The following is a 15,916-nucleotide window of genomic DNA, read 5'->3' on the forward strand; positions in this document are numbered from 1 at the left end:
AAACCAATGCATTTAATATCTCTCATCCACTTTTTTCAAGACCCTAGGGTGCAAGCCATAGGGGCCAGGGGACTTGTCAGCCTTTAGTTTTAATAGTTTTCTCAGTACCTGTTCCCTAGTGACTGAGATTATTTTAAATTTCCCCCTTCCCTTTTACCTCTTGATTTTCATGTATTCTTGGGACACAAAGCTGGAAAGTAAATATTCAGGGGTATGTGACTTTTTGAAAGGACAGGCAGGAAGGAAAGGGTGGAGGGGTAGCTTTGTTAGTACGAGATGGAATAAGCATGATAGCAAGAAAGGATCTTGGATCGGAAGATCCAGCATCCATATGGGTGGAGGTAAGAAATAACAGGGGGAAGACGACACTGGTTGGAGTAGTCTATAGGCCCTCTGACAGTAGCTATACTGTAGGACAGAGAATAAATCAGGAGATAATGAGGGCATGTAAAAAAGACAGTACATTAACCATGGGTGACTTTAATCTTCATGTAGATTGGGAAAAACAAATTGGCAGAGGTAGACACGAGCAAGAATTCATAAGAGTGTATTCAGGGCAGTTTCTTAGAACAATATATGTTTGTGAAGCCAACCAGGATCAGGCTATTTTGGATCTGGTAATGTGAAATGAGGCAGGTTTAATAAATGATCTCAGAGTAAAGGATCCCCTAGGAAACAGTGACCATAATATGGTAGAATATAGTATTCAGTTTAAGAGTGAGAAACTTGGGTTGGAAATAGCTGTGTTAAACTTAAATAAGGGTAATTATAATGGAATTAGGGCAGAACGGACTGAGAAAGCAGTTTGGCAGAAAAGACAGTTGATGAACAATGGCAGACGTTTAAGAAAATAGTTAATGGCTCTTAACAAAGATATATCCCAGTGAGGAAGAAGGATTCAAGGAAGGGAATAAACCAAACATGGTTAACCAAGTTAAGGACAATATCAAATTGAAAGAAAAAAACATACAATGTGGCAAAGATTAGTGGTAAGCCAGAAGATTGGGAAAGTTTTAAAAACCAACAAAAGATGACGAAAAAAAATACAGAGGGAGAAAATAAACTTTGAGGGTAAACTAGCAAGTAATATAAAAACAGACAGTAAGAACTTCATTAAATATACAAAAAGGAAGAGATAGGCCAAAGTGAACATAGGCCCCTTAGAGAATGAGGCTGGGGAAATAATAATGGGGAAACAGAAAATGGCAGAGGAGTTGAATAAATACTTTGCTTCAGTCTTCACTGTAGAAGATACTAATAGCATTCCAAAAATACTAAATATCAAGAGGCAAAGGGGAGGGGGAGGAGGAAATAAATGCAATCACTATCACTAGAGAAAAAGTACTAGGGAAACTAAAGAGGCTAAAGGCCAATAAGTCACCAGGACCTGCTGGGTTGCATCCTCGGATATTAAAGGAAGTAGCTACAGAGATAGTGGATGCACTGGTAGTAATCTTACAAGAATCCTTACATTCTGGAAAAGTCCCAGAGGATGTGGGTCAATTTTGTCTCCCTCCCTTATTCAAAAAGGGAGACAAAAAACAGGTAACTATAGGCCAGTTAGCTTAACATCTGCCATTGGGAAAATGTTGGAGTCTATAATAAAGGATGTATCGGCGGAGCATTTAGAAATACATAATCTAATCAAGCAGAGTCAGCATGGCTTCATGAAGGGGAAGTCATGCCTAACAAATTTATTAGAATTCTTTGAAGAGGTAACAAGCAGGATAGATAAAGGGAAGAACAAGTAGATGTAATATGTTTGGATTTCCAAAAGACATTCGATAAGGTACCGTACACAAGGCTACTTAATAAGATAAGAGCCCATGGTGTTGAGGGTAGTATATATTAGCATGGATAGAGGATTGGCTAACTAATAGAAGACAGAGTTGGGATAAGGGGGGCATTTTCAGGACGGCAACCTGTAACTAGTGGAGTGCCACAGGGATCAGTGCCGGGGCCTCAATTATTTACAATATACATTAATGACTTAGATGAGAGAAGTGAATGTACCATCACCAATTTTGCAGATAACACAAATAGGTGGGAAGGCAAGTCATGATGACACAAGGAGTCTACAGAGGAATATGGACAGGTTAAGTGAATGGGTAAAAACTTGGCAGATGGAATATAATGTGGGAAAATGTGAGGTTATGCACTTTAGCAGGAAGACTAGAGGAGCTGAATATTATTTAAATGGAGAAAGGTTGCAGAAGGCTGCAGTAGAGGGGGATTTGGGAGGCCTTGTGCATCAATCCCAAAAAGGTAACATAGAAGTTCGACAGGTAATAGGGAAGGCAAATGGAATGTTGGTCTTTAATTTCAAAGGGGAGTATAAAAATAGGGAAGTCTTGCTAAAACTATACAAGGCACTGGTTAGACCACACCTAGAATACAACAGTTTTGGTCCCCTTATCTAAGGAAAGATATAATGGCTTTGGAGGCAGTCTGGGGAAGGTCACTAGGTTGGGCCTATACTCATTGGAGTCAAGAAGAATGAGAGGCGACCTTATTGAAACATATAAGATTCTTAGGGGGCTTGACAGGGTAGATGCTGAGAGGTTGTTTCCCCTTGTGGGAGAGTCTAGGACCAGAGGGCATAATCTCAGAGTAAGGGGGCGCCCATTTAAAGCAGAGATTAGTAGGAATTTCTTCTCTCAAAGGGTAGTCAATCTGTGGAATTCTTTACCGCAGAGGGCTGTAAAGGCCGAGTCGTTAAGTATGTTTAAGGCTGAGATAGACAGATTAGAAATCTGTCTAAGAGAATCAAGGATTATGGGAACAAAGCAGGAAAGTGGAGTTGAGGATTATCAGTTCAACCATGATCTCATTGAATGGCAGAGCAGACTTGATGGGTCAAATGGCCTACTTCTGCTCCTACATTTTATGGCCTTATGGGATGTTTTTGTCTCCTACAGTGAAGACATATACAAAATACCTGTTCAACACTTCCGCCACTTCCTTATTTTCTATTATTAATTCCCCAGACTCACCTTCTAAGGGTGCAACACTCACTTTAGTTACTCTTTTCCATTTTAAATGCTTGCAGAAACTCTTATCTGTTTTTATACTTCTAGCTAGCTTTCTCTCATACTCTAATTTCTCCCTCATTTTTTTTTTGCCATTCTTTGCTGCTTTCAAAAATCTTTCAAATCTTCAGACCTATCACTAGCCTTCACAGTATTGTATACTTTTTCCTCCAATTTGATATTATCCTTAACTTCTTTAGTTAGCCACAGATGGTGCATCCTTCTCAGAGTCTTTCTTCTCAATGGAATTTATCTTTACTGAAAATTGTAAAACATCTTCTCAAGTACCTGCTACTTCTCTACTGTCCTGCCTTCTAACCTGTTTTCCCAGTTCACTTTAACCAACTCTGACCCCATACCCTTCTAATTGCCCTTATTTAAGTTTAATACACTAGCCCGAGGCCTACACTTCTTGCACTCAAAATGAATGTGAAATTCCATCATGTCATGATCACTGTTGCCTAGCGGCTCCCTTACCACAAAGTCATTAATTATTCCTGTCTCAATGCACATTACGGGCGGAATTTTCCAGCCTGTCATTTGGGTGGGTGGGGGCAGAAAATGCAGTGAGCCATTCAGAAGTCCATTGACTTCTGCGGGACTGGAAGATCCCACCAATGGGAGGGGCTAGAAAATAGGTCTAAACAGCCTGCTCCCTGGGTGACACCTAGAACAGGCTTGTCCAATCTTTTTTGCGTGAGGCCCACAGTTCCATTTTTTTCCCTCACTCAAGCGGCTGATGAGCAGATTTTGGGAAGATACATGAATTTCAAAAAGAAGTTGAGTATGAAGAAAAGAAACCACTTGCTGAGCAAAAATAAAGCAACATCAAAGCAATAAATTGATCATTTTTAAGTAATTAATAAAAATGACCTTCAGAGTGTAAGAGGGTGAGTGTGTGTGTGTCCATCTCTCTCCCAGTCTCAGGATGTTTACCCACTCACCCTCACCCACTGAGAGTGGGTGAGAATATAGCCAGGATTTTCCAGGCCTGCTGTGGTGGGACCCAACGCGAGGTTGCGGCGGCCCAGCCAAAAGTACTTAGACTTTCAGTGGGATCAGACAATCCCAGCCGCAGGCAGGGCCGGGAAATCCTGCCCTGTGTGTTGGTGTTTGGGGTGAGGGTGACTGAGGCTCCTGAGACTGGGAGTACACCGTGCGTGTGCACGTGCACACAAACAGACACCCCGCACCCCACCCCACCCTGATCTTCTCCCTCCCCAGGCCCTGCAGCACCTTCTCTCTTCTTCCCCCTCAAATTCTCTCTCTCCCCCCAGCACATTTACTGCTGCAGGTGATCACTGTTCATCCAATCAGAGGCTGTATCTCTCTTGACATGTGCTGCTGATACTCTCCCACTTTTGCTGCTGGTGTAATGGCCTGTGATTGGAGGAGCAGCCCTTTGCCGAATCTTCAACTTCACTTGCGTGTCTTACCAGAAATTTTGAACAGAGACTTCGCGGGCCACAATCTGTCCTGCAAGCCTGCACTAGAATATACTGCTCTAAGAAATTGTCCCAAATACAATCTATGAACTCATCTTCCAGGCTACCTTTGTCAATCTGATTCATCCAATATACATAAGATTAAAATCACCTACAATTTCTTACAAGCCACCATTATTTCTTCCTCTTATATGCAGTCCTACAGTGTAGTGATTGTGAGGGGGGCCTAAAAACTACTCCCATAGAAGTGACTTCTAACCTTTGCTATTTCTTATCTCCACTCAAACTGATTCCATGTCTAGAGGGATAGTAGAGAGCGCTCAAGGGGACAACACTGACAATGATATTGGGATTATTTCCACTTTTTATGATGAACTGTTTAACATGCACAATGTTCTGTATTAAATCACAAAATGGAAAACTTCTGATGATCTTTGTTCTATCTTCACAGATGCTGCCTAATTTAAGTAGTTCCAGCGTTTCCTGTTATTATTTCAGATTTCCAGCAACCACAGTATTGAGATTTTGTACTAATATTAAATATCAATTCAATCTCACTTACAATCAGTATAATATGGTAAATATAGGTTCAAGCAGAGATGGTAGAGGTAAAGGATGGGGTGAAAATTGATAGCACAGTGGACTGGAAAGGCTGCCTATGCTTAAAGTGGATAAGGCACCTGGTACAAAAGACTTGAATTCAAGGTTGCTAAGGGAAGTGGGAGTGGAAATAGTGGAATGGCCTGCAATAGTTCTCTAATTGTCTCTAGAAACAGGGAAGGTGCCAGAGGACTGGAAAGTGGTAAATGTGATAGTCTTGTTCAAGAAAAGATACAAGAACATTCCTAGTAACTACAGGCCGGTCAGCTTAACATCAATGCTAGGCAAGATTTTAGAAACAATGATCAGAGAAAAAATTAACTGACACTCGGAGAGGTTTGAGTAAAACTTCAAAATTCGCTGACGATACCAGACTTGGAGGTATGGCAAACAGCGAGAATGAAATTAACAGACTGCAACAGGACATAGGTAGCCTAGCAAAACGCACAGACAAGTGGCAGATCGAAATTAATACTGAGAAAGAGCGAGGTGATGCATTTTGGCAGAAGGGATAGGGAGAGGCAATATAGAGTTAATGGAGTTCTAAAGAACACACAGGAACAGAGGGCCCTGGGGATTCATGTGCATATATCTTTGAAGGTTGCAGGACATATTGAAAGATGAGTTAGCAGAGGAAATTCCTTCAAACAGGTATTTATTGCAAAAGCAGGACGTTATGCTGAACCTTTATACAAAGTGCTGGATAGGACACACCGAGAGTATTGTATCCAGTTCTGGCCACCACGCTTTAGGAAGGATGTGAGGGTCTTCAAGAGGGTGCAGAGGTGGTTTACCCGAATGGTTCCAGGGACAAGGAAATCTTAGCTACAAGGTCAGGTTGGAGAAACTGGGTCTATTCCTCTTGGAGCATGGGAGACTGATAGAGCTGTACAAGATTATGACAGGTTTAGATAAGGTGAACAAAGAAAAGCTGTTCCCATTAGCTGATAGCACAAGGATTAAGGGGAACAGATTTAAGGTGTTGGACAAGACATACCAAGGGAATACAAAGGAAGAACTTTTAAGTAGCAAGTGGTAATGAGTTGGAACTTGCTGCATACAAGGGTGGTGGAAGGAAAATGATCAATGATTTCAAAATGAAATTCGATAGGCACTTGACAAAAATAGACTTGCAGGCTATACAGTGGGGGAGTGGGACTGACAGGGTTGCTTTACAGAGAACCAGCATGGAGTCGATGGGCTGAATGACAATGACTCAATAGGCAGCAACCATGTCAATCGCATTTAAATAACCCAATAGCAACCCTCTTAAACATGAAGGTGTTAAAATTAGGTCTGACCAATACACCTTCTAGTTGTTCATCAATACAAAAGGCTGTGATGGATATGTCCTATTTCAAGTTCGCAAATTTTTATATTGTATATTTTTATGAATGCCCATTGAGGCTATGGCAGTAATATTTCACAATGAAGCTGCATACTTTTCTTTGTGTAAACTTCTTTTGCATTAAAATAGATGTTTTAGCTTAAAAAACAGGTGTGCCAGCATTCAGCAACAGGCCGTGGCATCTCCTTATTTCCGAGCAGCACAAGAATAAATTGGGCACCCTGGCGCAAATTGTCTAGTATATACTGCAGAAAAGTGAAACACCAGAAATTACCTTTGGTGGTTAATTTTTTTATGTGAAGCATCACAAATATTATTGAGAAATAGTGTGAATCGTATGGTTTTGATTTCAAACTTCTGAAGTCCAGTTAACTGGAACTCTAATAATATTAAACATATCCAGTTAAGCAATACCTTGATTTTAAAATTCTCAACTTCATTATCAAATCCCTCCATGGCCCCACCCCTCACATCTCCCTAATCTTCTCCAGTCTCACAACCCCCCAAGATATCTGTGCTCCTCTAATTCTGCCCTGTTGAACATCCCGCTTTTAAATTGCTCCACCATTAGTGGCTGTACCTTCAGCTGCCAAGACCCAAAGCTCTTTAAATCTTTCCATCTCTCTGTCACTCATTCCTCCTTTAAGATGCTCCTGAAAAACTACCTCTTTGATCAAGCTTTTGGACATCTGTCCCTTATCTTATTCGGTCAGGTATCAAATTTTGCCTTATAACCCTCCTGTAAAGTGCCTTGGGATGTATTATGCTAAACGTACTATATAAATCTAAGTTATGAAGAGACAAATTGAACTGCAATTAGTATTCAGATGAATTCTAGATCAAAGAAATTAAGTCTAAGTTAAATATTTACATAAACAAACATCTATCAATAGATTGGAAAGGGAAGAGATATTGATAGAACTTTTACCCTCTGAGACAGGCATCAATAAAGGCTTTGAAAATTTTCAAACAAAAATTGAAATGTGATGAAACATGTAAAGATCGAGATACGGGAAGAATTAGACAAAAATCAAACCGACCTGAACTTCTCAACAAAAATATATTTAAAATCTTACATTAAGCATACTTAAACTTTCCGTAAAATTCTTCACACTCTTCAATTAATTAAAACATTCATCTTCTGTCCAGCTACATTTTTTTAAAACTTCAATGCAATTCACATTTTATTACATTCTCAAAGATGAAAAGCTGAACAGCAAAAAAAGCAACACACTTTACCAGAAAAGTATTGAGCAAGAATTAAATTTAAAGCCAGATACTTACTTCCTGGTATGTGGTATACCACCTTCCCCAATCATTTGGTCAAAAGAAAAACTCAAATTTGCGTATACTACACTTTTAGACCACACCACCTCCATTATTGCCTCATAGCAACAACTTATATTTATATAGTGCCGCTAACATAAAACGTTCCAAGGTATTTCACAATGGCATTGTAAATTAAAATATGACAGTGAGGCACTTAAGGAAATATTACGGCAGATGAACAAAAGCTTGGTCAATGAGGAAAGTTTTAAAGAATGTCTTAAAGGAGGAAAATGGAGTAAATAGATGGAGAGGATTAGGGAGGGCAATTAAAATCAGGGTTTTAAACAATTCTTTCACAGGATGTGGGCTTCGCTGGCTAGGCCAGCATTTGTTGCCCATCCCAAATTGCCCTCGAGAAGATGGTGGTGAGCTACCTCCTTGAACTGCTGCAGTCATGTGGTCTAGGTACACCCACAGTGCTGTTAGAAAGGGAGTTCTAGGATTTTGACCCAGTAGAAACAGTTATATAGTTCCAAGTCATAATGGTGTACGACATGGAGGGGAACTTGCAGATGGTGGTGTTCCCATGCATCTGCTGCCCTTGTTCTTCTAGGTGGTAGAGGTCATAGAGTCATAGAAGTCTACAGTACAGAAAAAGGCCCTTCAGCCCATCGAGTCTGCGATGGTCAAACAAGTACCTAACTATTCTAATCCTATTTCCAGCACTAGGCCCATAGCCTTGTGTGCCATGGCATCGCAAGTGCATATCCAAATACTTCTTAAATGTTATGAGGGTATTTGCCTCTACCATCCTTTCAGGCAGAGAGTTCCAGATTCCCACCACCCTCTGGGTGAAAAAATTCTTCCTCACATCCCCACTAAACCTCCTACCCCTTACCCTAAATCTATGCCCCCTGGTTATTGATCCCTCCACCAAGGGGAAAAGTTCCTTTCTGTCTACCCTATCTATGTCCCTCATAATTTTATACATCTCAATCATGTCCCCCCTCAATTTCCTCTGCTCCAGGGAAACCAACCTCAGTCTATCCAATCTCTCCTCATAAACTAAAACTCTCCAGCCCAGGCAATATCCTGGTAAATCTCCTCTGTACTCTCTCTAGTGCAATCACATTTTTCCTATAATGCGGATTCCAGAACTGCACATAATATTTTGGCTGTGGCCTAGCCAGCGTTTTATACAGTTCCAGCATAACCTCCCTGCTCTTATATTCTATGCCTTGGCTAATAAAGGCAAGTATCCCATATGCCTTCTTAACCACCTTATCTACCTGTCCCGCTGCTTTAAGGGACTGGTCGACATGCACACCAAGGTCCCTCTGATTCTCGGTACTTCCCAGGGTCCTACCATTCATCATGTATTCCTGTGCCTTGTTTGTCCTGCCCAAGTGCATCATTTCACACTTATCCAGATTAAATTCCATTTGCCACTGATCAGCCCATCTATATCTTCCTGTAATCGAAGGCTATCCTCCTCACTGTTTACCACCCCACCAATTTTCGTGTCATCCACGAACTTACTGATCAACCCTCCTACATTCAAGTCTAAATCATTTATATATACCACAAACAGCAAAGGACCCAACACAGATCCCTGTGAAACCCCACTGGACACGGGCATCCAGTCACAAAAACACCCCTCGACCATCACCCTCCGCTTCCTGCCACTCAGCCAATTCTGGATCCAATTTGCCAAATTGCCTTGGATTCCTTGAGCTCTTACCTTCATTATCAGTCTCCCATGTGGGACCTTATCAAAAGCCTTGCTGAAGTCCAAGTAGACTACGTCAAATGCATTGCCCTCATCTACACGCCTGGTCCCCTCTTCGAAAAATTCAATCAAATTGGTCAGATATGACCTCCCCATAACAAAACTATGCTGATTGTCCTTGATTAATCCCTGTCTCTGGGATACATTTCATTTGGGTCTGGAGATTTATCCACTTTTAAGCCTGTCAACCACTTAGAGCCTCCTCCCTTTCTATGCTAATTTCTTTAATTATATCACAGTCCTTCTGCCTGATTTCCATACCCACGTCATCCCTCTTGCTTGTGAACACCAACACAAAGTATTCATTTAGAACCCTACCTATGTCTTCCGGCTCCACACACAAATTACCACGATGGTCCTTAATGGGCCCTATTCTTTCCCTAGTTATCCTCTTACTCTTTATGTACTTGTAAAATAACTTTTGATTTTCCTTTATTTTACCTGCCAATGTTTTCTCATGCCCCCTTTTTGCTCTCCTAAGTTCTTTTTTAAGTTCCCCCCTACACTCCTCTAGGGCCTCTGCTGTTTTGAGCCCTCAGCATCTGCCATAAGCCTCCCTTTTTCTCTGTATCCAAGCCTATATGTCCCTCGACATCCAGAGTTCCCTGGATTTGTTGGTCCCGCCCTTTGTCTTTACTGGAATATGTTGGCCCTGTACTCTCCCTATTTCCTTCTTGAACGAGTCCCACTGCTCTGATGCAGGTTTACCTAAAAGTAACTGCTCCCAGTCCACTCTGGTCAAATCATATCTTATATTATCAAATCGGCCTTCCCCCAATTTAGAACTCTGATTTCTTGCCCATCCTTGTCTTTTTCCATAACAACCTTGAATCTAACGGAGTTATGATCACTATCTGTAAAATGCTCCCCCACTGATTCCTCTACCGCTTGCCCGGCTTCGTTCCTTAAAATTAAGTCCAGGACCTCCCCCTCTCTTGTAGGACCTTCTATGTACTGGCTTAAGAAGCTCTCCTGGATGCATTTTAAGAATTCCGCTCCCTCTAAAGCTATCCCACTGTGACTAACCCAGTTAATGTTAGGGAAGTTAAAATCCCCCACTATTACTACCCTATTATTTTTACATTTCTCTGAAATTTGTCTACATATCTGCTCTTCTATTTCTCTCTGACTGTTTGGGAGCCTATAGTACACTCCCAGCAATGTGATTGCTCCTTTTTTGTTTTACAGTTCTACCCATATGGCTTCATTTGAAGAGCCTTCTAAGATGTCATCCCTCCTTACTGCTGTAATTGATTCCTTGATCAATATTGCGATACCCCCTCCTCTTTTACCTCCTTCCCTGTCTTGCCTGAAGACCCTATATCCTGGAATATTGAGCTGCCAATCCTGCCCCACTCTCAACCATGTCTCTGTGACAGCAATGACATCATACTTCCATGTGTTAATTTTTGCCCTCAGCTCATCTGTCTAACTAGTCAGACTCCTTGCATTAAAATAAATACCATCCAACCTTGTCAAACTCCCTTGTTCCTTAACTGGCTTATAATTTCTATGCCTTCCAGACTCACTTGCTCTCTCTTCTAATTTGGGCTGTGCATCTCCTCCTGCTGAACCTCCTCTCAGGATCCCATCCCCCTGCCAAGTTAGTTTAAACCCTCCCCAACAAGAATAGCAAACCTCCCCGCAAGGCTGTTGGTCCCATTCCGGTTCAGGTGCAACCCGTCCATCTTGTACAGGTCCCACCGCCCCCAGAAACGGTCCCAATGTCCCAGAAATCTAAAGCCCTCCCTCTTGCGCCATCTCTCCAGTCACGCATTCATCTGGACTAACCTCCTATTTCTATACTCACTAACGTGTGGCACTGGAAGTAATCCAGAGATTACTACCTTTGAGGTCCTGTTCTTTAATCTATTTCCTAGCTCCCTAAATTCTGCTTGTAGGACCTCATCACTCTTTTTACCTATGTCATTGGTACCAATATGTACCACGATCTCTGTCTGCTTGCCCTCCCCCTTTAGAATGCCCTGCAGCCGTTCAGTAACATCCTTGAGCCTGGCACCAGGGAGGCAACATACCATCCTGGAGTCACATCTATGGCCGCAGAAATGCCTCTGTTCCTCTTACTATCAAGTCTTCTACCACTATTGCTCTTCCCCTCTTTTTCCTCCTGCCCTGTGCAGCTGAGCCACTCTCAGTGCCATGAGCGTGGATGCGCTCCCCAGAGGGACCATCACTCTCACCATTTTCCAACACAGAAAAACGGTTCTCGAGCGAGATGCTCGATGGGGATTTCCTGACAATCTGCCTGACACCTTTCTTCTGACTGATAGTCATCCATTCGCTCTCTGTCTGCACTTCCGTAAGCTGTGGGGTGACCACGTCTAAAAACATGCTATCCACGAAGGTCGTGGGTTTAGACAGTACTTTCGAAGACTTAAAAGGTCAGGATTAGAGGAGTGCAGAGGGTTGATAGGCTGAAGGTGATTTCAAAAATAATGAGGGGTCAGGCCAGAGAGGGATTTGAAAACAAGGATGAGAATTTTAAAATCAAGGCATTGTTTAACTGGGAGCCAGTAGATCAGCGAGCACAGGAGTGATGGTGTGAGTTGAAATTTGGGGGGCAGAGTTTTGGATGAACTCAAATTTATAGGGGGTAGAACGTGGTTGGCAGGCCAGAGGTGTGTTAAAATAGTCAAGTCTCGACGTAACAAAGTCATGGATGAAGGTTTCAACAACAGGTGAGCTGAGGCAGGAGTAGAATCAAGCGGTGTTAGAGATGAAAATAGGTAAACATAGCGATAACGTGGGTGTGGTTGGAAACTTAATTTGGTGCCAAACATGACGCCAAGGTGGCAAACAGTCTGGTTCAGCCGCAGAGTTGCCGGGGACAAGGATGGAGTTTATGGCTAGGGTTTGTTGTGGGAACCGAAGCTGCTGGAATTCCCAATATTTAATTGAGAGAAATTTTCTGCTCATCCTGTGCCGGATGTTGGACAAGCAGTCTGGCAATTTAAACTGAGTGGAAGATTCAAGAATTGACGAGGTACAGCTGGGTGTCGTCAGCAAAGACGTGGAAACTGACATTGTGCCGAAATTAAAGAGATCAGGGATAATATATTTGTGAACATCAGCCTATTTGAATGTAAAGAGGCTGGTTATGTTGACCCATGAGGCTCAAGGGATTTTAACTCCTGACCATCCACATGTCACTGGTCAGCTGCCTGTGCAAAGCCAGCAGGAACTGCAGTTAGCTGGCAAGTGAGAATGTAAAGTGGGTGACAAAAGACTTCCACTGAGGACTCCTCCAAGTCCCACAAGGAAAGTTAAGTTAGAAAACTTACCTGCCCAAACTCCTCTTCTAACTAGGTTCACCTGGCAAGAATGCTACAACCTGTTTCCCACTCTGCCCACTAGTTACATGGGGCACCAAAAATTGGAGCTCAATTGCATATTTAAGGAAGGACCCCTTAAGTTTCCCCAGAGTGCCGTTTCTATCAGCTAATGGCAGATTAAAATGGAAAATTGCAGGAAGAGAGTGTGATGTTGTAGGGTAAGTGTCCTGCGTAATTTTAATTATCCATCCATCCCATTTCTGGCAGATGGGCATATTTAAAATCATCACTTTAGTTTAGAAATATTTTGTTTTGGGAAATGCAAGACAGTAAAGTTAACAGAAAGTAGAAATATTAGTCAACAAACAATACAGAAACAGTTCTCATATACAATTGAAACAAGACAGCTACAGCAGTTTAATCATGACCAGTAACTAGCCACAGATAGATGGCAAAATAAACAATGAGCACTCGCAAACAGTGGCATTAGAAGTCTCACAAAGCAGTGGAAGTGGACAGTTAACTCCATCAGAGAAACAATAAACGAAAAACAGTAGGGAGTGCAGACTGCACAGCAGAAGTGTACAGCAAAAAGATGAGTAGCCCATGGCTTTCGTGGGGCCACAATGTCAGCAGTCTGCATGACAGATGATTCAGCTTCCAAAATTTTGAAACAGAACATGTGCAACAAGGAGAATGCAAAAACATATTTGATTACAGTGGAAAAAGAGTGTTCAAACAAAGTGTTAACAGTTGATTACCAGAACAACAATTGAGTTTATATTGCCTCTTCGTTGTGGAAAAGTTTCCCAAGGTGCTTCACAAAGGTGTAATCCAAAAAAAATGGACAGTGAAACGAAGGAGAAATATGCGCTACAATTGCTATTCAATGCAGATCTTTAAACAAGACCAGCAGGGATCAAACATAAATGTTTACAATTTTCCTTGGAGCAGCAGAGATTGAGAGGGGACCTGACAGAAGTGTATAAGATTGTGAGGGGCATACGTAGGGTGGATAGGAAGGCACTTTTTCCATTAGTAGAGGGGTCAATAACCAGGGGTCATAGATTCAAGGTAAGAGGTAGAACGCTAAGAGGGGAGTTGAGAAGAAATTTTTTCACCCAGAGGGTGGTGGGAGTCTGGAACTCACTGTCTGAAAGGGTGGTTGAGTCAGAAACTCTCGTAACATTTAAGAAGTATTTAGATATTCACTTGCGTTTGCCATAGCCTCCAGGGCTATGAGCCAAGCGCTGAAAAATGGTGTTAGAGTAGCCAGATCTTTGTTGACTGGCATGGACATGATGGGCCGAAAGGCCTCCTTCTGTGCTGTAAATGCCTATGAGTCAATCAGGATACCCACATAATTCCCAGCAGATCCATACTGGAAAGGCCTCCAAGTGGGGAAAGGTGGTTATTACAAGATTTGATGTAAGCATGATGCAGCTTATTTAGCAAGTTACTTTAGCAAACTTCAATGCATACTGGTATATGAATATATCAACTTGTCAGGTTTATCAATTCCTAGCTCCTTTAGACGTACATACCTTGGTGGCTGAATCTTGAATCGCTCAAATACTTCAGGATACAGCAGAGGAAAAACGACCATTTCTTTGAGAGCTTGAATATGCTGGCTAAGTCCTCCCACACTATCAAACCGCACCTAATAAAACCAAGTCCACAAAGATTATCAAACAGCTCAGAGGTTTTGATTTGAACTACTTCACTGAAAAGTAAACCATAGTATATGAATAAAAATGCAACATAAACTATAACATGGCTGCTGTTGGCTACATGATGTGTGTTAAACTGGCAACTTAAAGAGTTTTAAGATAAAATTGCATCATTAATCAAACCAACAAACTATGCACACAAATAATCAAAAACAAATTATTTATGTGGAAATAGATTGCCCCATCACTATAAAACTCTGGAGCAGTGATGCAGTTCACTAAACAGTGGAAAGACATCGATTCTGCCCATATGATATAACTGCTATCTCAGTTGGGCACATAAAGGCAGCAAGGGAGGGGAAGTGCATTCAACCTGCTCAAGCAGAGTGGTCAGTTAAACCACAGAATACACACAAGGCTATGATTAGCGTGCCTGTCCATCCTGTCTGGTGGCTTTAAGGCAGCTCACTCTCCTGTTAAAAATGTTTCTTGATTTTGGTGAGACTGATACTTTTCACAATCTCTATTTCTGTGCTATTAAGACAAGTCAAATTTAAATAATAAGGGCATAAGAAATAGGAGAGGTAAGCCATTCAAACCCTCGTGTCTTCTCCACCATTCAATAAGATCTTGTCTGATCTATCGTGGTCTCAACTCTACTTTTCTACCTGTTGCCCATTGCCCTCAAAGACCCTGTGTAGTTCAGGATTCTGTATAACTCTACCTTGAATATCTTTAAATGACTTTGCTTCTACAGCTCTCTGAGGAAGAGAATACCATAGATTCACAATCCTCAAAGAGGTTCCTCCTCATCTCCATCTCAAATGTGAGATCCCTTATTCTGAAACTGTGCCCCAGTTCTAAACTCCCAAGAGCAGAAACATCTTCCCAGCATCTATCATGTCAAGCCACCTCAGAGTCTATGTTTCAATAAGATCACCTCTCATTCTTCTAAACTCAAATGAGTATCAGCCCAACTTGCTCAACATTTCTTCATAAGGCAATCCTTTCATTCCAGGAATCAAACTGGTGAATCTCCTCTGAACTACCTCCATTGCAAGTATATCCCTCCTTAAAAAAGGAGACCCAAATTGAATGCAGTGCTCTACATGTGGTCTCACCAATGCCCTATAGTTGTAACAAACCTTCCCTGCTTTTATACTCCATTCCCTTTGTAATAAAGGCCAACATTCCATTTGCCTTCCTAGTTATTTGTTGTACCTGCGTGGTAACTTATTATGATTCATGTGCAAGGACACAGATCCCTCTGTACTGCAGCATTCTGCAATCTCTCACCATTTATATAATAATTTGCTTTTCTATTTTTCCCGCCAAAGTGGATAACCTCACATTTTCCCTCATTATACTCCACCTGCCAAATTTTTGCCTACACACTTCACTTATTTATATCCCTTTGTAGACTCTTTGTTTCCTCTGCAGAACTTGCTTTTCCATCTTTTTTTGTATCAGCAG

At 41.7% G+C, this 15,916-nt stretch overlaps 1 protein-coding gene across 5 annotated transcripts in view; it reads right to left on the reverse strand.

Moving 5' to 3' along the window:
* atad2b (ATPase family AAA domain containing 2B) overlaps positions 1–15,916 on the reverse strand; it is a 169,678-nt gene that overhangs the window by 79,822 nt on the left and 73,940 nt on the right. For all 5 annotated transcript variants that reach the window (XM_078541574.1, XM_078541576.1, XM_078541572.1 and 2 more), the window contains exon 11: positions 14,318–14,433. In XM_078541574.1, coding sequence (XP_078397700.1) covers positions 14,318–14,433 — 116 coding nt within the window. The remainder of the gene's footprint in view (positions 1–14,317; positions 14,434–15,916) is intronic.

Source organism: Cetorhinus maximus, chromosome 5 (genome assembly GCF_964194155.1).
Source record: "Cetorhinus maximus chromosome 5, sCetMax3.hap1.1, whole genome shotgun sequence".
NCBI classification, from domain to species: domain Eukaryota; kingdom Metazoa; phylum Chordata; class Chondrichthyes; order Lamniformes; family Cetorhinidae; genus Cetorhinus; species Cetorhinus maximus.